The 21,024-nt window shown below is 43.7% G+C and overlaps 1 protein-coding gene across 1 annotated transcript; it reads left to right on the top strand.

Annotated features, from left to right (window-relative positions):
* Positions 1-584: 584 nt before the first annotated feature.
* On the top strand, positions 585-20,882 carry LOC131109135 (cyclic nucleotide-gated cation channel beta-3). Its single transcript, XM_058060798.1, has 23 exons — positions 585-807; positions 3,023-3,198; positions 3,593-3,635; positions 3,966-4,044; positions 5,194-5,348; positions 5,428-5,739; positions 5,796-6,004; positions 6,064-6,114; positions 6,194-6,280; positions 6,356-6,420; positions 7,202-7,324; positions 7,935-8,076; positions 8,270-8,429; positions 10,411-10,508; positions 10,576-10,659; positions 10,716-10,834; positions 10,903-11,055; positions 11,393-11,543; positions 12,193-12,345; positions 18,823-18,964; positions 19,059-20,374; positions 20,465-20,615; positions 20,706-20,882. The coding sequence occupies exons 1-19, from the start codon at positions 585-587 to the stop codon at positions 12,259-12,261; spliced, it is 2,499 nt and encodes an 832-aa protein (XP_057916781.1). The 3' UTR covers positions 12,262-12,345; positions 18,823-18,964; positions 19,059-20,374; positions 20,465-20,615; positions 20,706-20,882.
* The last annotated feature ends 142 nt before the right edge of the window (positions 20,883-21,024 follow it).

Raw genomic sequence — 21,024 nt, 5'->3', positions numbered from 1 at the left:
TGCCCCCCCAGGACACCCCTGCATTAGGTTGACTCTCAGGATGACTGAGTTCAATTGTTGGATTTTCACCAACAGTGCAAAATCTAGCTGACGATAGTTTTTGGTCATGTGTTTTATTTAAGTAATGAATTACTTTGATGAGCGTAACAAGTCTTTTATTTCGTCACTTAAGCCATATAAGCAGATGAATGTCTTGTAACACTCCAAACTAATATAAAATACATATCGCATTTTTGTAAGACCTGCTGAGTGGCCGTGGGATACAAACAATGGGGGGAATGAACATCAAATGTTTCCACCTCCAATATTGTTATCCAATATAAGAGCATATAAGACGTGCCATCACAGCACAGCAGCGCGTGCAGGGACATTTAGCAAACATCTCACTATAGTGTTTGCTGTAAACAGATGTCTGCCGGCTGAGCGCTGTGATAAAACCATCAAAACAGCTTATAATCTCTTTCAAAACACCCATTGGTTCCACAGCGTGTAAAAGTTGCGATGCAGTAATTGTGGCTGTATTTCAGGCACATGTACGCAATTAAAGAGTGTCCGATATTCCACACAAACACTTCCCCAGAGGCATGACGGATTACTACCGGCGTCTGGGGCCTAGATATGCAGATAGAGGCTTCTACAGCTTGGATTGGGAGCATCTGGACGTGGCTCCAGGCCAGAACGCGCTGATATCAATGTCTCCATCTGCGGAGGCGGCGCAAGACGAGATGAAGGACACACCTTCCGCTCACCTTCACCTTCCTCCGCATCTTGCGTGCATGCACGTGCTGGTGTTTGGAGATGCTGGTGGTAGATAATACCCATTGAAGGAAGTTTATTCAGCATTTTTAAGCCAATCACAGGGCACATATAGACAAACAACCATTCACACTCACATTCATACCTATGGACAGTTTGGCTCACCAATGTTTTTGTAATGGGGGTTAACCGGAATTGAACCCAGGTCTTCCCATCTCCTGACTGTGCAGCCCAAGCCTTGTTATGGTTTTCCTTTTTGGCACCAAATGTCCCTCTTAAGGTTTTTAATATAAATACTTAACATTCTTGAAGCCTCCCCGCCAAACAGCAGTGCCATTGATCATGCTGACACGTCCACGCTGTAGATGAGCGCTAGCGTACTTTCATGGTGGAGGCCAATATGTCTTTTCTGCTGTGTTCTAATATTCATATCGTCTGTTCCTTCTAATATCCTGCAGCTGTTGGCAGCCGTGATGTCCACGTCGCAGCCGAGGTCATTCAAGTTCACAGCAGCTAATTCTCAGGACCGTTGACCCTGTCAGTAAGATTTTTCAACAACGTTTTGACCTTTTTGTCAGACAGGAAGTGTCCTAATGAGGTGACCTGTCTAAGGTGAGGTTCACACGCTGGCCTTCCAAAGACGGCGGAGAAATTGTGCAGTTAACACGTGCACTCACATAGCACAATCAGAGCTGTGCAACACTTAAATACGACTGTTGTGGAGGCAGACACACAATTGATGCATTGTTCTCACTCGCACATGGAACTTTGTCAAATCATTTTCGACATAAATGTGATTTACTTGCAAAAGTTTAGAGACACTAATTGATGCTATCAAATGACACGGTGTCTTCAAACTTTTCTTTTGCTTTTCAATTTCTTACTCTTTTTTTCTCTTTCCATTCTTACTTTCTGTACATACTTGGTTCTTCCCTTCATTTTAAACTTTAACTTAAATTTGACTTTAACAGGCAGGCCTCTTTCAGATTCATTACGGCCGCTCACGGGTTAGAATCCTGTCATTGAGCAAGACACAGTTTGCGAGAACGACCCTTTTCCTATCTTAGCATCAGTGAAAAATGACCATGGGTGCCTTAAGTAGACTATAAAAGCGATAGGAAATGAAAGGATGATAATTAACTGCAGTCGCCTCTCCAAATATGTATGTAGTTAGTCTCTTGGAACATGTTGTGTCATGGCAGCAGATGTTGATGTCTTTTAAATGCTTATAAGTCACACTAGTGTCTTTTCACTTGCTGGGAGCAAAGTATAAATCTCAGCAACATCTGGCCTCGTCTGAGGGAAATTGTTTCATGGCTCTTGGAAGGAAGGCAATTAAAAGGGAAGCGATATGCTAGGATCTGCTGCCCTCTTGTGGTGGCGGTGGGGAATGCAGCCAGGGGTGTCCAAACTTTTTCCAACAAGGATGAAGCTTAAAAAGAGCCATTTATATATTTAAAGCCACAGCTTTGTGTTACTCATTATTACACAATGCTGCTTTGCTCTGTTTTTGATGGGTTTTTTTTATTATTTTATTTGTACAACGTGCAGCAGGTGAATAATATGGCCCCCGGGCTGCACTTTGGACACCCAGTCTTATGCCTATCCACAATTATCTGTTCTTAAAAATATATTTTTTTAAATTGATTCCTGGAATACATGTTGAAAGCCAGGTTATGATATGTGGTAGTCCACAGTGGCCACTAGGCGTCAGTAGTGTTACTTTAATGCAGTTCTGAGTACAATAAATTCCTACACATTGGCAGGTCTGCATTAATATTGACAGTCCTAACAGTTCACTGCCCCCCACCCCCAACCCCCACTATTTGAAAAGCACTACCTTAATGAGACAATAGACGTAAATAGACACAAGATATAAAAAAAATAAATGAGGAACAAGAAGAGGGAACACGAGGTGATAACTGGGCAATATGAGTGTAAAGGTAACTATAGGGGTGTTATTTCATGACTAGAGGGCTTTAATAACTGGATTTAGAAGGTTAACATGCTTTCTATGCTTTAACTACAAAATATATTCCATTAATAAACAAGGAATTTGTTTCTTCATATTTCTGAAATCCTAAATATGGATTACAGTGATGCCCACTTTATGTGAGTACATAGTCTGGGGGGGGCCGCGGGAGCTTTTGTGTTCAGCCATAATCCTATTGGGACCCGGTATGAGATGGTGATGGGCTTAGATGTCACTTGTGGTGGTGACGGGGGCTATTCTCTCTGCAAGAGTATTAGCGCAGCTAAAAACAGTAACACACCGTGACCACCCTGTTTAGCACATTCCCGTCACACTTGCAGACGGGAGTCGAGTTGTTTGGCAAATTGAAGGGCTTTCTCGCTGGCCCACAGCCAGCAGCGGTGCCTGGGACTACCAGAGTGGGTCCCGACCCGGTTCCTACTCCTGATCCTCCTCCAGCTGCAAGCAAGGTAGAGGTCATTTTCTTAACCTCACAAGCCTGCCATTGGCTTAGGATATACAGATACCGCACAATGGCCATGCTCACAGGAAGGGTAAACTATATTGGAAACATCTCTGTCTGATGCACCGCACTCCGCTTCCTGCCGTAATAACCATCATTTTCTTTGCTATGCTTGTCAATAATCATTTACTATCTTCAATTAACTTTAACAGCAACTCCAATTAAACTCAAGCACAAGCACATAAGCACAGTCAATTAACCAAGCTCAGTTTTATTCATTATAGTATTTATAATTGTGCCTATGATGGAGATCAGCTTTATGTTGTTTTTCCATCAAAAATAGACAATTTGTCATTTGTTTGTTATCCAATCATGCTTTACTGTCTGATTTTGTTTTGCAGGACACAAAACCGACTGGTCAGGAAAATATGGCCAAAGCTCCAGGTAAGGTTTATTCCTTTATTGATGAATCACTCATCTCATTGATTTGCTTTGTGCAGGACTGATTGTGTCAATCCATTTTTGCCTATTACCGTAGATTTTCGCTCAAATATTATAGTGCTGCAGTGATGCACCTTAGCAACACACATTAGCGTTATGCCTTAAATGTCTTATTTTGCCTTATTGTGTCCACTATATTGGGTAATAGCAGTGTAGAGGTGACTATAGGGGTGTTATTTCATGTCATGAGGGCTCTAAAGTTAAAAAATGAATTGAAACGATTGTTAACAGGTTTCCTATGCTCCAACTATGAAAATACTCTTTTTACTCCAGCTCCGGCACCAGTGTCGACCCCAGCACCAGTACCAACCCCTGCTGCAGCTCCAGTTAACCCTGAAGTCGAACCTGAGGGGTAAGGATGCATGTTTCATGAAATTTGACAATTTATCCATTTTTTTGCTTGTTACCACCATATCCCAACAACTATGGAGTATGTCTTCTGTGTTTACTACTCATACAACACTCCACACAACAACCCAGTATCAAATTAATTACTCAGAGGACGGTTAATTAATCAGATTGCTTGGCAAGATGACAGCGAGAGACAGAGAAAGCCCTCAGAGATGAACACAGCATGTGAGATCTCCAGGCCCTGCAGCAGCGTGCATATTAACAAGGATAAACCCAAAGTGGATTAAAAGCTTTTCAGCTTTTGCGATTTAAGAGGCTCACCGTGGCTACTTCTCATCCCGCAGCATAAACTAATGGGTGACAGGTAAAAACACATTTGACTTGATCCTGGCACTGGTAAACACTTCTCTTAATGAAAGGACCTGCTGCTAAATTTCATTAGATGACATGGATAGGGCGGACCTGTAGATTGGTGCCAGTGTCAGGGTGAACTCAGTTATGGTAACAAAGTGAATCATTGTTCATCTTATTAGGGTCAACATTCAATGTTTTTCTTTTGACATTACACCTTTTTGCCCCCAAATTTTTAAAACATTTTTTAATGAGGTGAGCTGCAAATGCCACCGCTGCTTTCACGACGTGGTAAACTTTTAACATGAACTATTAAGATGGACTTTCCTCAAATTTAACTTTAACCAGCATAGTTGGATGATCAATAATTATAATAAGTCACAAAGTACAGCTAGCGTCTTTGTTTTCCTCCGGGGAAAACACTTCCGGGTTAAACGTGATTGGCTAGGTCTAGTCAGGTGGTTACTTTGGGATTTCGAAATCAACCATCATGGCGGTACGTTGTCATTGAAACCTCTTTCTCGAACTATCTCCCTCGACTGTTTTTATTGTATATTTACTCATACGCTTCCAAATCTAGCTCAAGTTGTTTATTACAATAGCTTACGAGTAATTATGTTTCCATTCAATCGTATTTAGGCCGTTATGAATTAAAATACACGACACAAACAATGTATGAATCGTTGAAATTGCACTTCCAGGGTGTTTTGAGCAAATGCCACCACTGGGGGGCACTGCAACCGCATGTTGCAATCAACATCACATGTACTGTTTTGAAGGAGAGTTTTTCTTTATTCAGAATGGAGGCAGCACCCCCACCCCCGGTTGTCGTCAACCCCTATTCAGACGAGCAGCTCCGCTCCATCGTCAAGCGAATGAGAGAGAGGCTTCACATCTACAAGGAGAAAGTGACTGATCAATATGCTTCCTCACCAGAGATCAGCCCGCCTGTCAGTCAGTACTAACTCTTCCCTCCTCTATGATAATACTTGTGATGGTTGAGATGAAACCAGGACTCTGATGTTGCTTCCAGCACCCCTGTTACGCAGAGACCGCTACGCTGAAGTAGCTGAGGAGAGGAAAAGGCAAGCAGAGGAGGAGCGGATCCAAAAGGAGGAGGCTGAGAAGAAGAAGAAGGAGGAGCAGGAGAAGAAAAAGAAGGAGAATGAGCAAAAGAAGAAGGAAGAGGAGGAGAAAAAGAAAGTAGAGGAAATGACCGTGAAAGAGAAGAAAGACCCGAAGGTGGTCTTGAAGGAGAAAATGTGGACTGCCGTGGATGCCTTTCTGAAACCATTGGAGGGCTGTATGGATTCAGTACTCGGGACCACGATCGATCCTTTTACAGGTCGGTTCAGGTGAGGGATTTCACCCTGCAGTTCCTTGATTTCACCTCCGTTGCAGATCGGCGCTACATCGCCTGGCTGAGCCTGGTGACCCTGGCCTTCAACTACAACACCTGGTTCATCAGCGCCCGTCTGTGCTTCCCCTACCACACGGAGGACTCCATCCCGTTCTGGTTTGCCCTGGACATGCTGGCTGACCTGATTTACCTCACCGACTGCATCATCTTCCAGCCCCGCAAGCAGTTTGTCAAAGCGGGCGACATCATCGTAAGTCTTCCACTTTCCCTCCTGCCGCATGCTTCTTCAATGCATGTCGTTTTTTACAGAAAGACGGAGCAATGACTAAGAAGAACTACAGAGAAAGCGAAGCATTTATGGTATGGAGTGTTATCGTAGATTTGATGATATAAAGCTTGCATTTTGTGGATGACCTCTTGGTGTCTGTCTCCGAAACAGGCCGACGTGGTGTCCATCTTACCCTTGGACTTGCTCTACTTGCAGTTTGGCTTCAAGTCCATCTTCCGAGCCAATCGCTTGCTGAAGGTGAATATCGGAAGACCTTTCACATCTTCACATCTCTTTATTTTACAGGGTTGACTTTTCAAAGTTTTTCCCCAGGTGGATAAATTTTTCGAGTTCAGCGACCGCCTGGAAAGCATCATGGCCAAGGCTTACATCTGGAGGTGAGACATAAGACATAAGACATGCCCGTATCAACTTTTTAGGGCCACTTTGATATATTTGCCCACATATATCAACTTTCTTCAGAAATAATCTTAGTGCGTTTTCTTTTTGTAATATTATTACTTGGATTTTATTCCAGGGATGTAGAGGCGGATGGCCATACACTGAAAATGATAGGATGCTGTATATTTCAATGTTACAAAAAGGCTTAAAAAAACATTGCTCCATTGTTCCCATTTTGGTAGTTTTTTGGTTTAAAATGTATTTCTGCAATGTGCCACAAACCAATGAAAAACAAGCCATTGAATATATTTCAACTCTATGCTACTAAAATGAAATTTTATGATGTATTTATCCTCGTAAAACTTTTCTCACTGCAATACATTTTTTTATATTTAGACTTTATTCTTGTAAAATTACAGCTGTGTTTCTGCTAGCTTTTTTAGTTTTATTTTTTGGAAATTGTCTTCTCCTATTTTATAACATATTCCCATAATATTATAACATTATTTCCATCTTCATTTTCCAGAAATTACAGCTTAATTTAGTTTTGTTTGTTTCTCATATATTATATTTAGAAAAAATGTTTGAAGTCTGTGCAACAAAAATGTCATTTTTCCTTATAGTATTGACTTTAATCTTGTAAAATTTAGACTTCTCATTACAATCCATATTCCCCTTAATATTTCAACTTTATGCTCCTAAAATGACTGACAATACAGGTACAAATACTGCATGTACTGTGTGTACTATCAACTCCCTTCTTGACTCTGCTCTTAGAGTGATCCGCACCATCGGCTACCTCCTCTTCATGCTCCACATCAACGCTTGCATCTACTACGTGGCCTCAGACTACCAGGGCATCGGTAAAACCAAGTGGGTCTACTCCGGCCTGGGAAGTGCGTAAGTACAGTACTATGTCCTATACTCTTGATAGACGGGGGGGTTATTGTAGCGACAGTATGTTTACACACGAGGGGAGCAGGGATTTTCAGAAAGTCACCAAGAGCCAGTGCCTGACATGTAATTAATATTCACGATATGTTCCTTGTTTGCCGCCACTGCTTTAGTTACCTGGCCTGCTTCTTTTATGCCGAGAAGTCCCTGCTGATGATCGCCGAGTTGCCTTTCCCTGACAGCGTGTTTGGAATGATGTTTCAGATGACTAATTACCTTTTTGGGGCGTTATTTATGTCCATCGTTCTTGGCCAGGTAGATTCTCCACTGGAATATTTCATGTGTTTATTGTTGTAGTCATGATGCTGTCACACAAACACTCAAATTGTTTTTTCAGGACCAGTTTGACTCATTTTAATTTGAAGATTTTCATGATAATTGCAGAGTGGGGACGACACAGCTTTCTTTCAATCATTAAATTTTTTAATACAACTGGCAGCAAGTTATCAAGGGAATCAAACAATTCAATGAAGCAGTGAAGCTGGTGTGTTCCTCCGTGAGCTAGCACCCCGCCGGCGTAGCGGCGGGCCCTCTAACGGCATCATCCTTTCCACAGGTACCTGCGCTGTTACTACTTCGCCGTGCGCAGTCTGATCAACATCGGGGGTCTTAATGAGCCCCACACCGTCTTTGAGATAGCGTTTCAGATGACTAACTTTTTCACGGGCGTCTTTGTGTTCTCCAGTTTGATCGGACAGGTAACAGGCCAAGCGTAGAAGTAACAATTAGCATGAGATTAGCATGTGTCCGCATTGTAGATGAACCACACCCGTTAGCAGTGACATTCCCAACATATTTTAATGGTTCCCTTTAGCATTTGGCTGCCAGATTTTTCATGTGTGCTTAAAAATGTGGCAGCGGTTTTCTTCATGAGTCTTCTCAATGCTTCAGATGAGAGATGTCATCGGCGCGGCCACGGCGGGACAGACTTACTTCCGCTCCTCCATGGACGGCACCGTGTCCTACATGGTGACCAATCGCATCCCCTCCCTGGTCCAGAACAGAGTCCGCACTTGGTACACCTACACCTGGGATGCACAGGGCATGCTGGGTCAGTGAGAAGGAATGATTACATGTGGCAGAATGTTCAAACACCTTGAAATATTTTAGCTCCTATAAGAGTATTGAGTGTTCAAGAGTTAACTTTCTAAATTCCAACATTAAGGCTAAGTAACAGGTGTGCATCGTTAATGCTAATGAGATGTTTGTGTGTCTACTGCGGACACGCACACAATTTTTAAGGCTGAAATTGCCGTCTATGCCTCAGGAACCAGCTCATATGTGCCAAAATGGCCACCGTGACCTTGTCATAAATAATCTTCCTGAGCTTTGCCAAACTACTTGCACCGCAGCAAAACGGCCCAAACACTCACAAGCCAATTCAAAGCAGCTAATCCGCTCAAATGCTAGGAAGTATGCCTCAAATTCTATTTCACGGAGAAAAGTGAAGTGGAAATGAAACTTACCGACATCAAATGTTGCCATTTCTGCAGGAGCTTTCCCTGCATCCACCAACGTAGGCTCTCTGTAGCTACTGACGGAGTTCAGGCTGCAGCAAGGAAACGTTAAACACCAGTTGTGTCTGCAACCAGGAAAAAACGGTTAACATAACTCACCTAGCAGACAATACTTCATTGAAAATAAAAACGGGTAGGCCAGGGGTCGGGAACCTTTTTGGCTAAGAGAGCCATGAAGGCCAGATATTTTAAAATGTGTATCTGTGAGAGCCATATACATTTTGAATGCAATAAAATGTGTGCATTTTTATGTAAGACCAACAGTTTGATATAATGGGCTCTAATTATGTAGACCAGGCACACTACCCCACGCTAATGGGGTGTGGCCAGCACACTTTCGTGAGCAGCGCAGTGTCTAATAAAAAAATCAAATACTTGCTGCCATTAATGCAACTTCTGCTGCTGCATAGTTTTGAACCGTATTCAGTACACGTATTTCATTCTTTTGGCCATCTTCACCAGAAGGCTTGGTTCTGCAGCTTTAGCTATTTGACTAAAGGAGGAAAGTTTACATTTACATGTTTTTTTGACATCTCAATGACCGAGGTAGACTACAGCATTACCCAGTAATAATCAAGTTTTGGTGTTTGACCTGGAAAATATCATCAGGAAAGATAGATATGGTTGGCCGTATTGCAGCAGAATATAGATGGACGAATTAAAATGCATAAGAAAGTTGTTGATTTTGAATATTATTTTCAACAGTCATTTCGGTGATGGTTTACTTTAAAATGTTAGCAAAAATACATTTTTATTGTGGTAAGAAATGCTTGAGAGCCAGATACAGTCATCAAAAGAGCCCTACCTGGCTCCTGAGCCATAGGTTCCCTACCTCTGGGGTAGGCACTGGTCAAAGAACATAACTCACCTAGCAGACAATACTTCATTGACAATAAAAAACAGGTAGGAACTGGTCAAAGAAAATTAAATTTAATTCCAGGGCTAACAAAACACTGAGAATGGAACAACAAACAATCCTCAAAACTGAAACTAGCGAAGCAAAATTACGAAAAAATACCAAAAAGGCAAAGAAACAGACCGGGTAAAACATACCACACTAGACAATTAACACAATTAACACGCCATGATAGAGCAAAGAGCACAAAGAACAAAGAGCATTACCATCTCGGCTTCCCACAGCAATGGTTGAGAGCGTTGGTGCTAAAGGGAGAAAGTGGGTGCCGGCTGCCTCTTTTATGGCAGCCTCACCTGATTGCTAATCACCCACACCTGGCATGTACCTGCCCACTAAGCCACGCCCACTAAGGTACGTAACAGATGCATTGTTTGGTTCATATTGGCTGAACCAAACAATCTGCAGGTTCTAGTGCAGATAACCAATCATTTATTTTCATATCTGCTTTTCATTTATTTACATAATTTACTTTTGACTATAGTTTGTGCACAGCCGGAGGAAAGAACTCCAAGAAATGAGGATTTGATCAGTTGTCCAATCAAATGTTTGTTTACAAGTCAGCACATCCGTCATTAGAAAGTGAAGTTTGCTGTTTCCAGATGAGTCGGAGCTGCTGGATAAGATGCCTTTGGTGATGAGAACCGCCATCGCCGTGGACATCAACTTGACCACTTTCCAAAAGATTGACCTTTTCAAGGTGGGGGCCTCTTCAGAATTAGTACTTAAGAATTAGAATCATTTTCACTCTTTGCTTTTCCTCGCAGGGTTGTGACCAGCAGATGTTGGTGGATATGTTACTGAGACTCAAGTCTATCATCTATCTGCCTGGAGACTTTGTCGTCAAGAAGGTAATTAGTGAGCGCTGCTTGGTCGACTCCAGAGTAGCACTCTGCTTCCTGTGCAGGGCGACATCGGTAAAGAGATGTACATCATCAAGAGCGGAGCCGTGCAGGTGGTGGGAGGGCCTGACAACAGCATCGTGTTTGTCACGCTGAAGGCCGGCTGCGTGTTTGGAGAAATCAGGTCAGACGAGCCCCGTGCATGCGTGACAGGTCGCCTACAATCATGTGACAGGTTTGATACCCTCACAGTTTGCTGCAGTCCTCCAAAGACGGAGGGAACAGACGCACAGCCAATGTCAAAGCCTACGGTTTTGCTAACCTTTTTGTCCTGGAGAAGAAAGACCTGTTTGATATTCTGGTCCACTACCCGGAGTCGCAGAAGGTGTTGGCCCGCAAGGGAAGGTGAGACAGATGTGTTGTTTCATCACAAATGTACTCTCACGGCCACGGTTGTTCAAAAACATATTCATTAATAAATCATCACTGTTTCATGGCTGAATACGGCTTATTATCAGTCAAAAAATATGCAGATTTAAGTACATTTTTGACTAAATGAAGCATTTACAAGTAAATTAGAAATATAAGGCAGATGTAGTATTCTGCACTGCCCACTAGGTGTCAGTAATTCCCCTGTAATGTCAGAAATGGTGAGGCATACCAGACTTCAAAATGTATTTAGGAAGCCATAAAAGGGTTTCTTTGCTCTAATTATGAAAATATTGTGTGTGTGTGTGTGTAGGAAATTAATGAAGGCCAAGGGTCCGGCAGCAGCTAAAGCTGAAGAAGAAAAGAAGAAAGGTCTGGCACTTTTTGGACCCAAACCGCCCACACCCAAACTACTGCGAGCATTTGGCGGCGGCTTAAACAAAACCATGATTGAGAAACTTAAGGTAAGGATCTTCTTCTTCTCTTTTGGTTGATAAAAAAAAAAAGGATACACGACTTCTGATTCTGTACTTCTGTATTCTTTTGTTCCCAGTCTTCAGCTGGTGGCCACTGATGAATCACTTCCATTCGTTTATTCTATCAACTCCGTTTTGGGAGTGAATGTTTAGCCTCCTCTTTTATACTATTGTACCGTCTATATTTAGAATTCCACCAAAACATCTTAGAAGTGAGTTTTGAATGTAAATGTCCTCCATCGTAGCCGTCATTGCTGCCGTTGTACAAAAGTGACAGATTATCCACTGTTACATTAAATGAGTCCATTATTTAAACGTTTCTTTTTTATTTATCCAGGTTTGTCCCATTGAGACCAAAGAAGGCAGCAGCACATACATTTAAAAAAACAACAACAAATTCTATTTAGTTGGTGTTTTCGCACCAAGAAATTGCATAAGACGTCCACATTTCCTTGTTAGGAGAGATCACAAGTAAGAAGGTAAGATTGTTTTATTGATATAAACGCCACATAAAGGAGACCAGTTCTAAAGAACACAGTCGTCAATTTTAAAAATACAATTAAACAACTCATAAAAACACCAACAAAAATATATGTGTATATATATATCTTCATTTGCTTCATTTGCTTTTCTTCAGTCTGCTGCAGTCTGCCAAAGATGGAGAGAACAGACGGACAGCAAACGTCAAAGTCTACGGCTTCGCTAATCTATTTGTTTTGGAAAAGAAGGATTTGTTCGACATCCTGGTCCACTACCCCGAGTCTCAGAAGGTGCTGGCCCGGAAGGGAAAGTGAGTCCCAGATACCACCCAATACACACACACACAGCTAGGACAGGCCAGGGGAACCGTAGTCATCACCTCCGTTATAACATCATGGTGTTTGCCAGATGGATAGCTCAACTGGTAGCACCACAGATTCATGGTGCAGGGGAGCGAGGTTCAATACCCAATTCCAGCGACTGTGGTTGGTGCTTGTTTTAACGTTTCTCCAGCACCTATCGTACTCATGACCTCCGTTATGTCATCGTAGTGTTTGCCAGATGGATAGCTCAACTGGTAGCACCACAGATTCATGGTGCAGTTGAGCGAGGTTCAATACCCGGTATGGGCAACTGTGGTTGTTGCTTGTTTTAACATTTCGCCAGCACCTATCGTACTCATGACCTCCGTTATAACATTGCAGTGTTTGCCGGATGGATAGCTCAACTGGTAGCACCACAGATTCATGGTGCAGGGGAGCGCGGTTCAATACCCGGTACGGGCAACTCCATTAGTAGTTTTAACATTTCTCCAGCACCTATCTACTCATGACCTCCGTTATAACATTGCAGCGTTTGCCGGACGGATAGCTCAACTGGTAGCACCACAGATTCATGGTGCAGGGGAGCGAGGTTCAATACCCGGTACGGGCAACTGCAGTAGTTACTCGTTTTAACATTTCTCCAGCACCTATCGTACTCATGACCTCCGTTATATCATAAGGCATATTTGCCGGCCTTGTGGCCCAGGGGATAGCACCACTGATCATGGTGTGGGAGTCCCCGGTTCACATCCCAGCATTGGTAGTTCAAATAATTACCTTTTAAAAATCTTATTTAAAGATTTAAAAAATTTTTTTTTAAAAGCCAGCCTCCTAAGCCCCGCTACCACCCCGCGCGCGACCACCCTCACGACCTACCACCCCCACCTCCCCGCCTCCCCACCTCCCCAACTCCCCACCTCCCATCCGGCCGTCCCCCACTATACGTTACATTACGCCCATTTGACTCCACCTACTTTTCATTTTATGTTGACTTGATCCAGATGGACAGATCTATGAGGCGTGGCTTTATTTAATCTGGAGGCGGGATCACTCGAGAGGGAGGATCTTTATTGCCGCATAATTTCAAGTTGAGGGGGGGAAGTTACACCCCCCTCATTTACATATATTGAGCCTCATTGATCGCCAAGTGGGAAGGCAACGCCCTATCACTTTTTTAGGTCTGACCGGGATTTGAACACAGTACTCCAGCACCATGAATCTTTGGTGCTACCTATGGAGCTAGTCAGCTGGCAGACATTCATCATGTTATAACGGAGGTCATGAGTACGATAGGTGCTGGAGAAATGTTAAAACGAGCAACAACTGCTGTTGCCCTGACCGGGTATTGAACCACGATCCCCTGCACCGTAACCCTCGGTGCTACCAGTTGAGTTAGCCAGCTGGTTAACATTTGTGATGTTATAATGGAGGTCATGAGTACGATAGGTGCTGGAGAAATGTTAAAACAAGCAATAACTCCAGGTGCCCTGACCGGGTATTGAACATCGATCCCCTGCACCGTAAACATCAGTGCTACCAGTTGAGCTAACCAGCTGGTAGACATGCATGATGTTGTAACGGTGGTGATGATTGCGAAATGTGCCGGCCCTGGAGGAGTAGAAAAATGACCAATAATTATACTTGCCCTGACCAGGAATTGAACCTTTATCCCCTGCACCGTAAACCTTGGTGCTACCAGTTGAGCTAACCAGCTGGTAGACATGCATGACGTTATAACGGTGGTGATGATTGCGAAATGTGCCGGACCTGGCGGAGTAGAAAAAAGACCAATAATTACACTTGCCCTGACCAGGAATTGAACCTTTATCCCCTGCACCGTAAACCTCGGTGCTACCAGTTGAGCTAACCAGCTGGTGGACATGCATGATGTTATAACGGTGGTGATGATTGCGAAATGTGCCGGCCCTGGAGGAGTAGAAAAATGACCAATAATTATACTTGCCCTGACCAGGAATTGAACCTTTATCCCCTGCACCGTAAACCTCTGTGCTACCAGTTGAGCTAACCAGCTGGTAGACATGCATGACGTTATAACGGTGGTGATGATTGCGAAATGTGCGGACCTGGAGGAGTACAAAAATGACCAATAATTATACTTGCCCTGACCAGGAATTGAACCTTGATCCCCTGCACCGTAAACCTCGGTGCTACCAGTTGAGCTAACCAGCTGGTAGACATGCATGACGTTATAACGGTGGTGATGATTGCGAAATGTGCCGGACCTGGCGGAGTAGAAAAAAGACCAATAATTACACTTGCCCTGACCAGGAATTGAACCTTTATCCCCTGTATACTATATATATATATATAATATATTTGTGTATATTGTGTGTATATGTATATATATATATATATGTGTGTGTATATATATATCACCTCCGTTATAACATCATGGTGTTTGCCAGATGGATAGCTCAACTGGTAGCACCACAGATTCATGGTGCAGGGGAGCGAGGTTCAATACCCAATTCCAGCGACTGTGGTTGGTGCTTGTTTTAACGTTTCTCCAGCACCTATCGTACTCATGACCTCCGTTATGTCATCGTAGTGTTTGCCAGATGAATAGCTCAACTGGTAGCACCACAGATTCATGGTGCAGGGGAGCGCGGTTCAATACCCGGTACGGGCAACTCCATTAGTAGTTTTAACATTTCTCCAGCACCTATCCTACTCATGACCTCCGTTATAACATTGCAGCGTTTGCCGGACGGATAGCTCAACTGGTAGCACCGCAGATTCATGGTGCAGGGGAGCGAGGTTCAATACCCGGTACGGGCAACTGCAGTAGTTACTCGTTTTAACATTTCTCCAGCACCTATCGTACTCATGACCTCCGTTATATCATAAGGCATATTTGCCGGCCTTGTGGCCCAGGGGATAGCACCGCTGATTCATGGTGTGGGAGTCCCCGGTTCACATCCCAGCATTGGTAGTTCAAATAATTACCTTTTAAAAATCTTATTTAAAGATTTTTAAAAATTTTTTTAAAAGCCAGCCTCCTAAGCCCCGCTACCACCCCGCGCGCGACCACCCTCACGACCTACCACCCCCACCTCCCCGCCTCCCCAACTCCCCACCTCCCATCCGGCCGTCCCCCACTATACGTTACATTACGCCCATTTGACTCCACCTACTTTTCATTTTATGTTGACTTGATCCAGATGGACAGATCTATGAGGCGTGGCTTTATTTAATCTGGAGGCGGGATCACTCGAGAGGGAGGATCTTTATTGCCGCATAATTTCAAGTTGAGGGGGGGAAGTTACACCCCCCTCATTTACATATATTGAGCCTCATTGATCGTCAAGTGGGAAGGCAACGCCCTATCACTTTTTTAGGTCTGACCGGGATTTGAACACAGTACTCCAGCACCATGAATCTTTGGTGCTACCTATGGAGCTAGTCAGCTGGCAGACATTCATCATGTTATAACGGAGGTCATGAGTACGATAGGTGCTGGAGAAATGTTAAAACGAGCAACAACTGCTGTTGCCCTGACCGGGTATTGAACCACGATCCCCCGCACCGTAACCCTCGGTGCTACCAGTTGAGTTAGCCAGCTGGTAGACAGTCGTGATGTTATAACGGAGGTCATGAGTACGATAGGTGCTGGAGAAATGTTAAAACAAGCAACAACCGCAGTTGCCCTGACCGGGTATTGAACCACGATCCCCTGCACCGTAACCCTCGGTGCTACCAGTTGAGTTAGCCAGCTGGTTAACATTTGTGATGTTATAATGGAGGTCATGAGTACGATAGGTGCTGGAGAAATGTTAAAACAAGCAATAACTCCAGGTGCCCTGACCGGGTATTGAACATCGATCCCCTGCACCGTAAACATCAGTGCTACCAGTTGAGCTAACCAGCTGGTAGACATGCATGACGTTATAACGGTGGTGATGATTGCGAAATGTGCCGGACCTGGAGGAGTAGAAAAAAGACCAATAATTACACTTGCCCTGAACAGGAATTGAACCTTTATCCCCTGCACCGAAAACCTCGGTGCTACCAGTTGAGCTAACCAGCTGGTAGACATGCATGACGTTATAACGGTGGTGATGATTGCGAAATGTGCCGGACCTGGCGGAGTAGAAAAAAGACCAATAATTACACTTGCCCTGACCAGGAATTGAACCTTTATCCCCTGCACCGTAAACCTCGGTGCTACCAGTTGAGCTAACCAGCTGGTAGACATGCATGACGTTATAACGGTGGTGATGATTGCGAAATGTGCGGACCTGGAGGAGTACAAAAATGACCAATAATTATACTTGCCCTGACCAGGAATTGAACCTTGATCCCCTGCACCGTAAACCTCGGTGCTACCAGTTGAGCTAACCAGCTGGTAGACATGCATGACGTTATAACGGTGGTGATGATTGCGAAATGTGCCGGACCTGGCGGAGTAGAAAAAAGACCAATAATTACACTTGCCCTGACCAGGAATTGAACCTTTATCCCCTGTATACTATATATATATATATAATATATTTGTGTATATTGTGTGTATATGTATATATATATATATATGTGTGTGTATATATATATCACCTCCGTTATAACATCATGGTGTTTGCCAGATGGATAGCTCAACTGGTAGCACCACAGATTCATGGTGCAGGGGAGCGAGGTTCAATACCCAATTCCAGCGACTGTGGTTGGTGCTTGTTTTAACGTTTCTCCAGCACCTATCGTACTCATGACCTCCGTTATGTCATCGTAGTGTTTGCCAGATGAATAGCTCAACTGGTAGCACCACAGATTCATGGTGCAGGGGAGCGCGGTTCAATACCCGGTACGGGCAACTCCATTAGTAGTTTTAACATTAGTAGAAAAGTGACCAATAATTATACTTGCCCTGACCAGGTATTGAACCTTGATCCCCTGCACCGTAAACCTCGGTGCTACCAGTTGAGCTAACCAGCTGGTAGACATACATGGCGTTATAACGGTGGTGATGATTGAGCCAACTGACCGACAGAATTGAGCAAGGCAAAGGCAAAGGTAAAACCTACAGTGGATGATGATTACAATACATGGTGAAATAGCAAAAAGGCCAACAACTACACCTGGCATTGAACGGTGAGTTGGCGCAACAAAACACAATAATATCCCTACAATAATAATATAATAATATCCCATTCCGTCATTCAGTCAAATATATACTTGGAAAAAATCAGAAATATATTGGCAAGTTGAAAAACACCTAACACCTAACCCCCTATGGAGAGGGTACTGCGCGCCCTCCTGTGGTCACCGGCCGCCATTACACGACGTCTGTCTCGCCTTCGTTGCTGCACCACAAGTCCACAAAGTGAATGAAAATGAAGCACGAATGAAATGAATTTTGGCAAAAGTCCGCCACCCCTAACAGTGACACTTTATGCCGTTTTTGGGGTGCTTCTGGGGCCCCTCTTGCGTGTGTGTGTGAGAGGTTTTTTCATACTAACCCCTTGTGATTTTTGGCAAAAATCACCGCATGCAAACACAGCAATTTAATGCCATTTATGGGTGCCTTTGGGGCCCCTGTTGAGTGTGTGAGAGGTTTCCCCCGTGTTTTCAACCAGAAAAGTGCATTAGAAGCAAGTTGAAAACAGACACAAACAACGACATACCAACCCCTTATGGAGAGCCTCTCAAAAGGGGCGGGGCCCTTTTTGAAATTAGGGCGGTACTCCACGCCCTCCTGTGGTCACCGGCCGCCATTACACGACGTGGAGAGCCGCTGTCTTGCCTCCGTTGCTGCACCACAAGTCCACAAAGTGAATGAAAATGAAGCACGGACGACCGGAAGCCCCGCCTGGCACGCTATAATTGTATGAATATGAGGGTTGGACTCCTGGAAGCCCTGGCTCGCTTGTAGGGGCTTGTAGTCCCGCTATAAAGTGTATGAAAATAACCTGTTGAGCTTGTGTGAGGTTTCCTCTGCGTTTTTGACCATAAAAGTGCATTAGAAGCAAGTTAGCAGCAACGAAGGCTGGACAGCGGCTCTCCACGTCATGTAATGACGGCGGGTGTCCACAGGAGGGCGCGGATTACCGCCCTAGTTTCAAATAGATTTGATTTTTTTTGTTTCTTTCAACTTGCTTCTAATGCACTTTTCTGGTCAAAAACACAGGGGGAACCTCAAGCACACTCAACATGGCCCCCACAAGCATTTTTTGCATGTCGTGAGAGAATCCAAAAGCAGTGTATGTCCAAATGGCAGATGTTTATTTTTGAAGGAAAACAAGCCAGACATCATGACAACAGATGTGTTGTTGAACAACACTGCGTATGTGCTGAGGTGAAGATGAAAACAAAAGCCATCAGTAAAGTAAAAATATACTGGAACTCGACCCTCCGGGGCTTGTTGACATTTTTATTGACTGACAATGTCAAGAATCTTGAGACAATATTTTGGGTGGCATTTTATTTATATGTGTGTGTGTGTGCGTATAAAGGAAACTGACCAAGGCCAAAGCTCCTGCTGGCAAAAACGCAGGCGCTAAAGACGAGGACAAGCCAAGAGGTCTCGCTCTCTTTGGACAAAAACCACAAACACCAAAGCTGCTCCGAGCGTTCGCCAGTCTGCGGCCTATCAAGGTAACATCCCATAATTTGGTCCTGGCACTGACGTGTCGGGTGGATGACGGAAGGACGGACGAGGGGTAACACGGCGTGTTTTTTGTCTTCCCAGAATATCCTGGAGAAACAATGACCTTTCCGACATCAGCCATGTTTGATGACTGCATCATTTCTCTCTGGAAATATATCCCGTCCTCCTCTTCTTTAGCACGAGTCTGAGGATGTCGGGGGGGGACGGTGTTAAGGTACCAAGGCAGATATACTGTACATACAGTATATAATACTATACAGTCAGTGTACAAGTAGAAGTACTGTAAGATGCTGCAGATATTTCCTCTGCTGCTTTATTGTCTGCTGTTTAGTTGTGCATCTTCCAGTAGATGATCTGTCTGTCTTCTCCCCCCGTGACCGCCGTGCCGCACAGCTCGTTCATCCAGATGGCCATGACTGCACCTAAAACACACACACACGTTAGACTCGTCACTCGTTTGGCAGCTTGTCAGGCGTGTCAAGTACCTGAATGTGCCGACATCCTGGAGGTGATGGCGTTACTCATTAAGTCCCACAGCAGGAGGTCACCTGACTGCCCCCCACACAACACAGAGTTGCCATCCCAGCAGAAACACCTGACACGCACACACACTCAAAATGTTTAGATACATAAGATTCAGCAAAGATGGACAACTCAGCAATACTTTTACTAGAATAAAGTCAAAATATTCAGAAACTAGTGAAGCAAAATTACGAAAAAATACCAAAATGGCAAAAAACAGACCGGGTAAAACATACCACACTAGGCAATTAACACAATTAACACGCCATGCTAGAGCAAAGAGCACAAAGAACAAAGAGCATTACCATCTCGGCCTCCCACAGCAATGGTTGAGAGCGTTGGTGCTAAAGGGAGAAAGTGGGTGCCGGCTGCCTCTTTTATGGCAGCCTCACCTGATTGCTAATCACCCACACCTGGCATGTACCTGCCCACTAAGCCACGCCCACTAAGGTACGTAACAGATGCATTGTTTGGTTCATATTGGCCGAACCAAACAATCTGCAGGTTCTGGTGCAGATAACCAATCATTTATTTTCATATCTGCTTTTCATTTATTTACATAATTTACATTTGACTATAGTTTTGCACAGCCGGAGGAAAGAACTCCAAGAAATGAGGATTTGATCAGTTTGTTGTCAAATGTTTGTTTACAAGTCAGCACATTCGTCATTAGAAAGTGAACTTTGCTGTTTCCAGATGAGTCGGAGCTGCTGGATAAGATGCCTTTGGTGATGAGAACCGCCATCGCCGTGGACATCAACTTGACCACTTTCCAAAAGATTGAAACATTTACAAGTCAATTAGAAATATAAGGCAGATGTAGTATTCTGCACTGGCCACTAGGTGTCAGTAATTCCCCTGTAATGTCAGTCATGGTGAGGCATACCAGACTTCAAAATGTATTTAGGAAGCCATAAAAGGGTTTCTTTTCTCTAATTATGAAAATATTGTGTGTGTGTGTGTAGGAAATTAATGAAGGCCAAGGGTCCGGCAGCAGCTAAAGCCGAAGAAGAAAAGAAGAAAGGTCTGGCACTTTTTGGACCCAAACCGCCCACACCCAAATTACTGCGAGCATTTGGCGGAGGCTTAAACAAAACCATGATTGAGAAACTTAAGGTAAGGATCTTCTTCTTCTCTTTTGGTTGATAAAAAAAAAAAAGGATACACGACTTCTGATTCTGTACTTCTGTATTCTTTTGTTCCCAGTCTTCAGCTGGTGGCCACTGATGAATCACTTCCATTCGTTTATTCTATCAACTCCGTTTTGGGAGTGAATGTTTAGCCTCCTCTTTTATACTATTGTACCGTCTATATTTAGAATTCCAAAACATCTTCTTAGAAGTGAGTTTTGAATGTAAATGTCCTCCATTGTAGCCTTCATTGCAGCCGTTGTACAAAAGTGACAGATTATTCACTGTTACATTAAATGAGTCCATTATTTAAACGTTTCTTTTTTATTTATCCAGGTTTGTCCCATTGAGACCAAAGAAGGCAGCAGCACATACATTTAAAAAAACAACAACAA

This window comes from Doryrhamphus excisus, chromosome 21, assembly GCF_030265055.1.
Source record: "Doryrhamphus excisus isolate RoL2022-K1 chromosome 21, RoL_Dexc_1.0, whole genome shotgun sequence".
Classification (NCBI taxonomy): Eukaryota; Metazoa; Chordata; class Actinopteri; order Syngnathiformes; family Syngnathidae; genus Doryrhamphus; species Doryrhamphus excisus.
The sequence above is the reverse complement of the archived record's forward strand: the minus strand, read 5'-3'. Positions and strand labels throughout refer to the sequence as shown.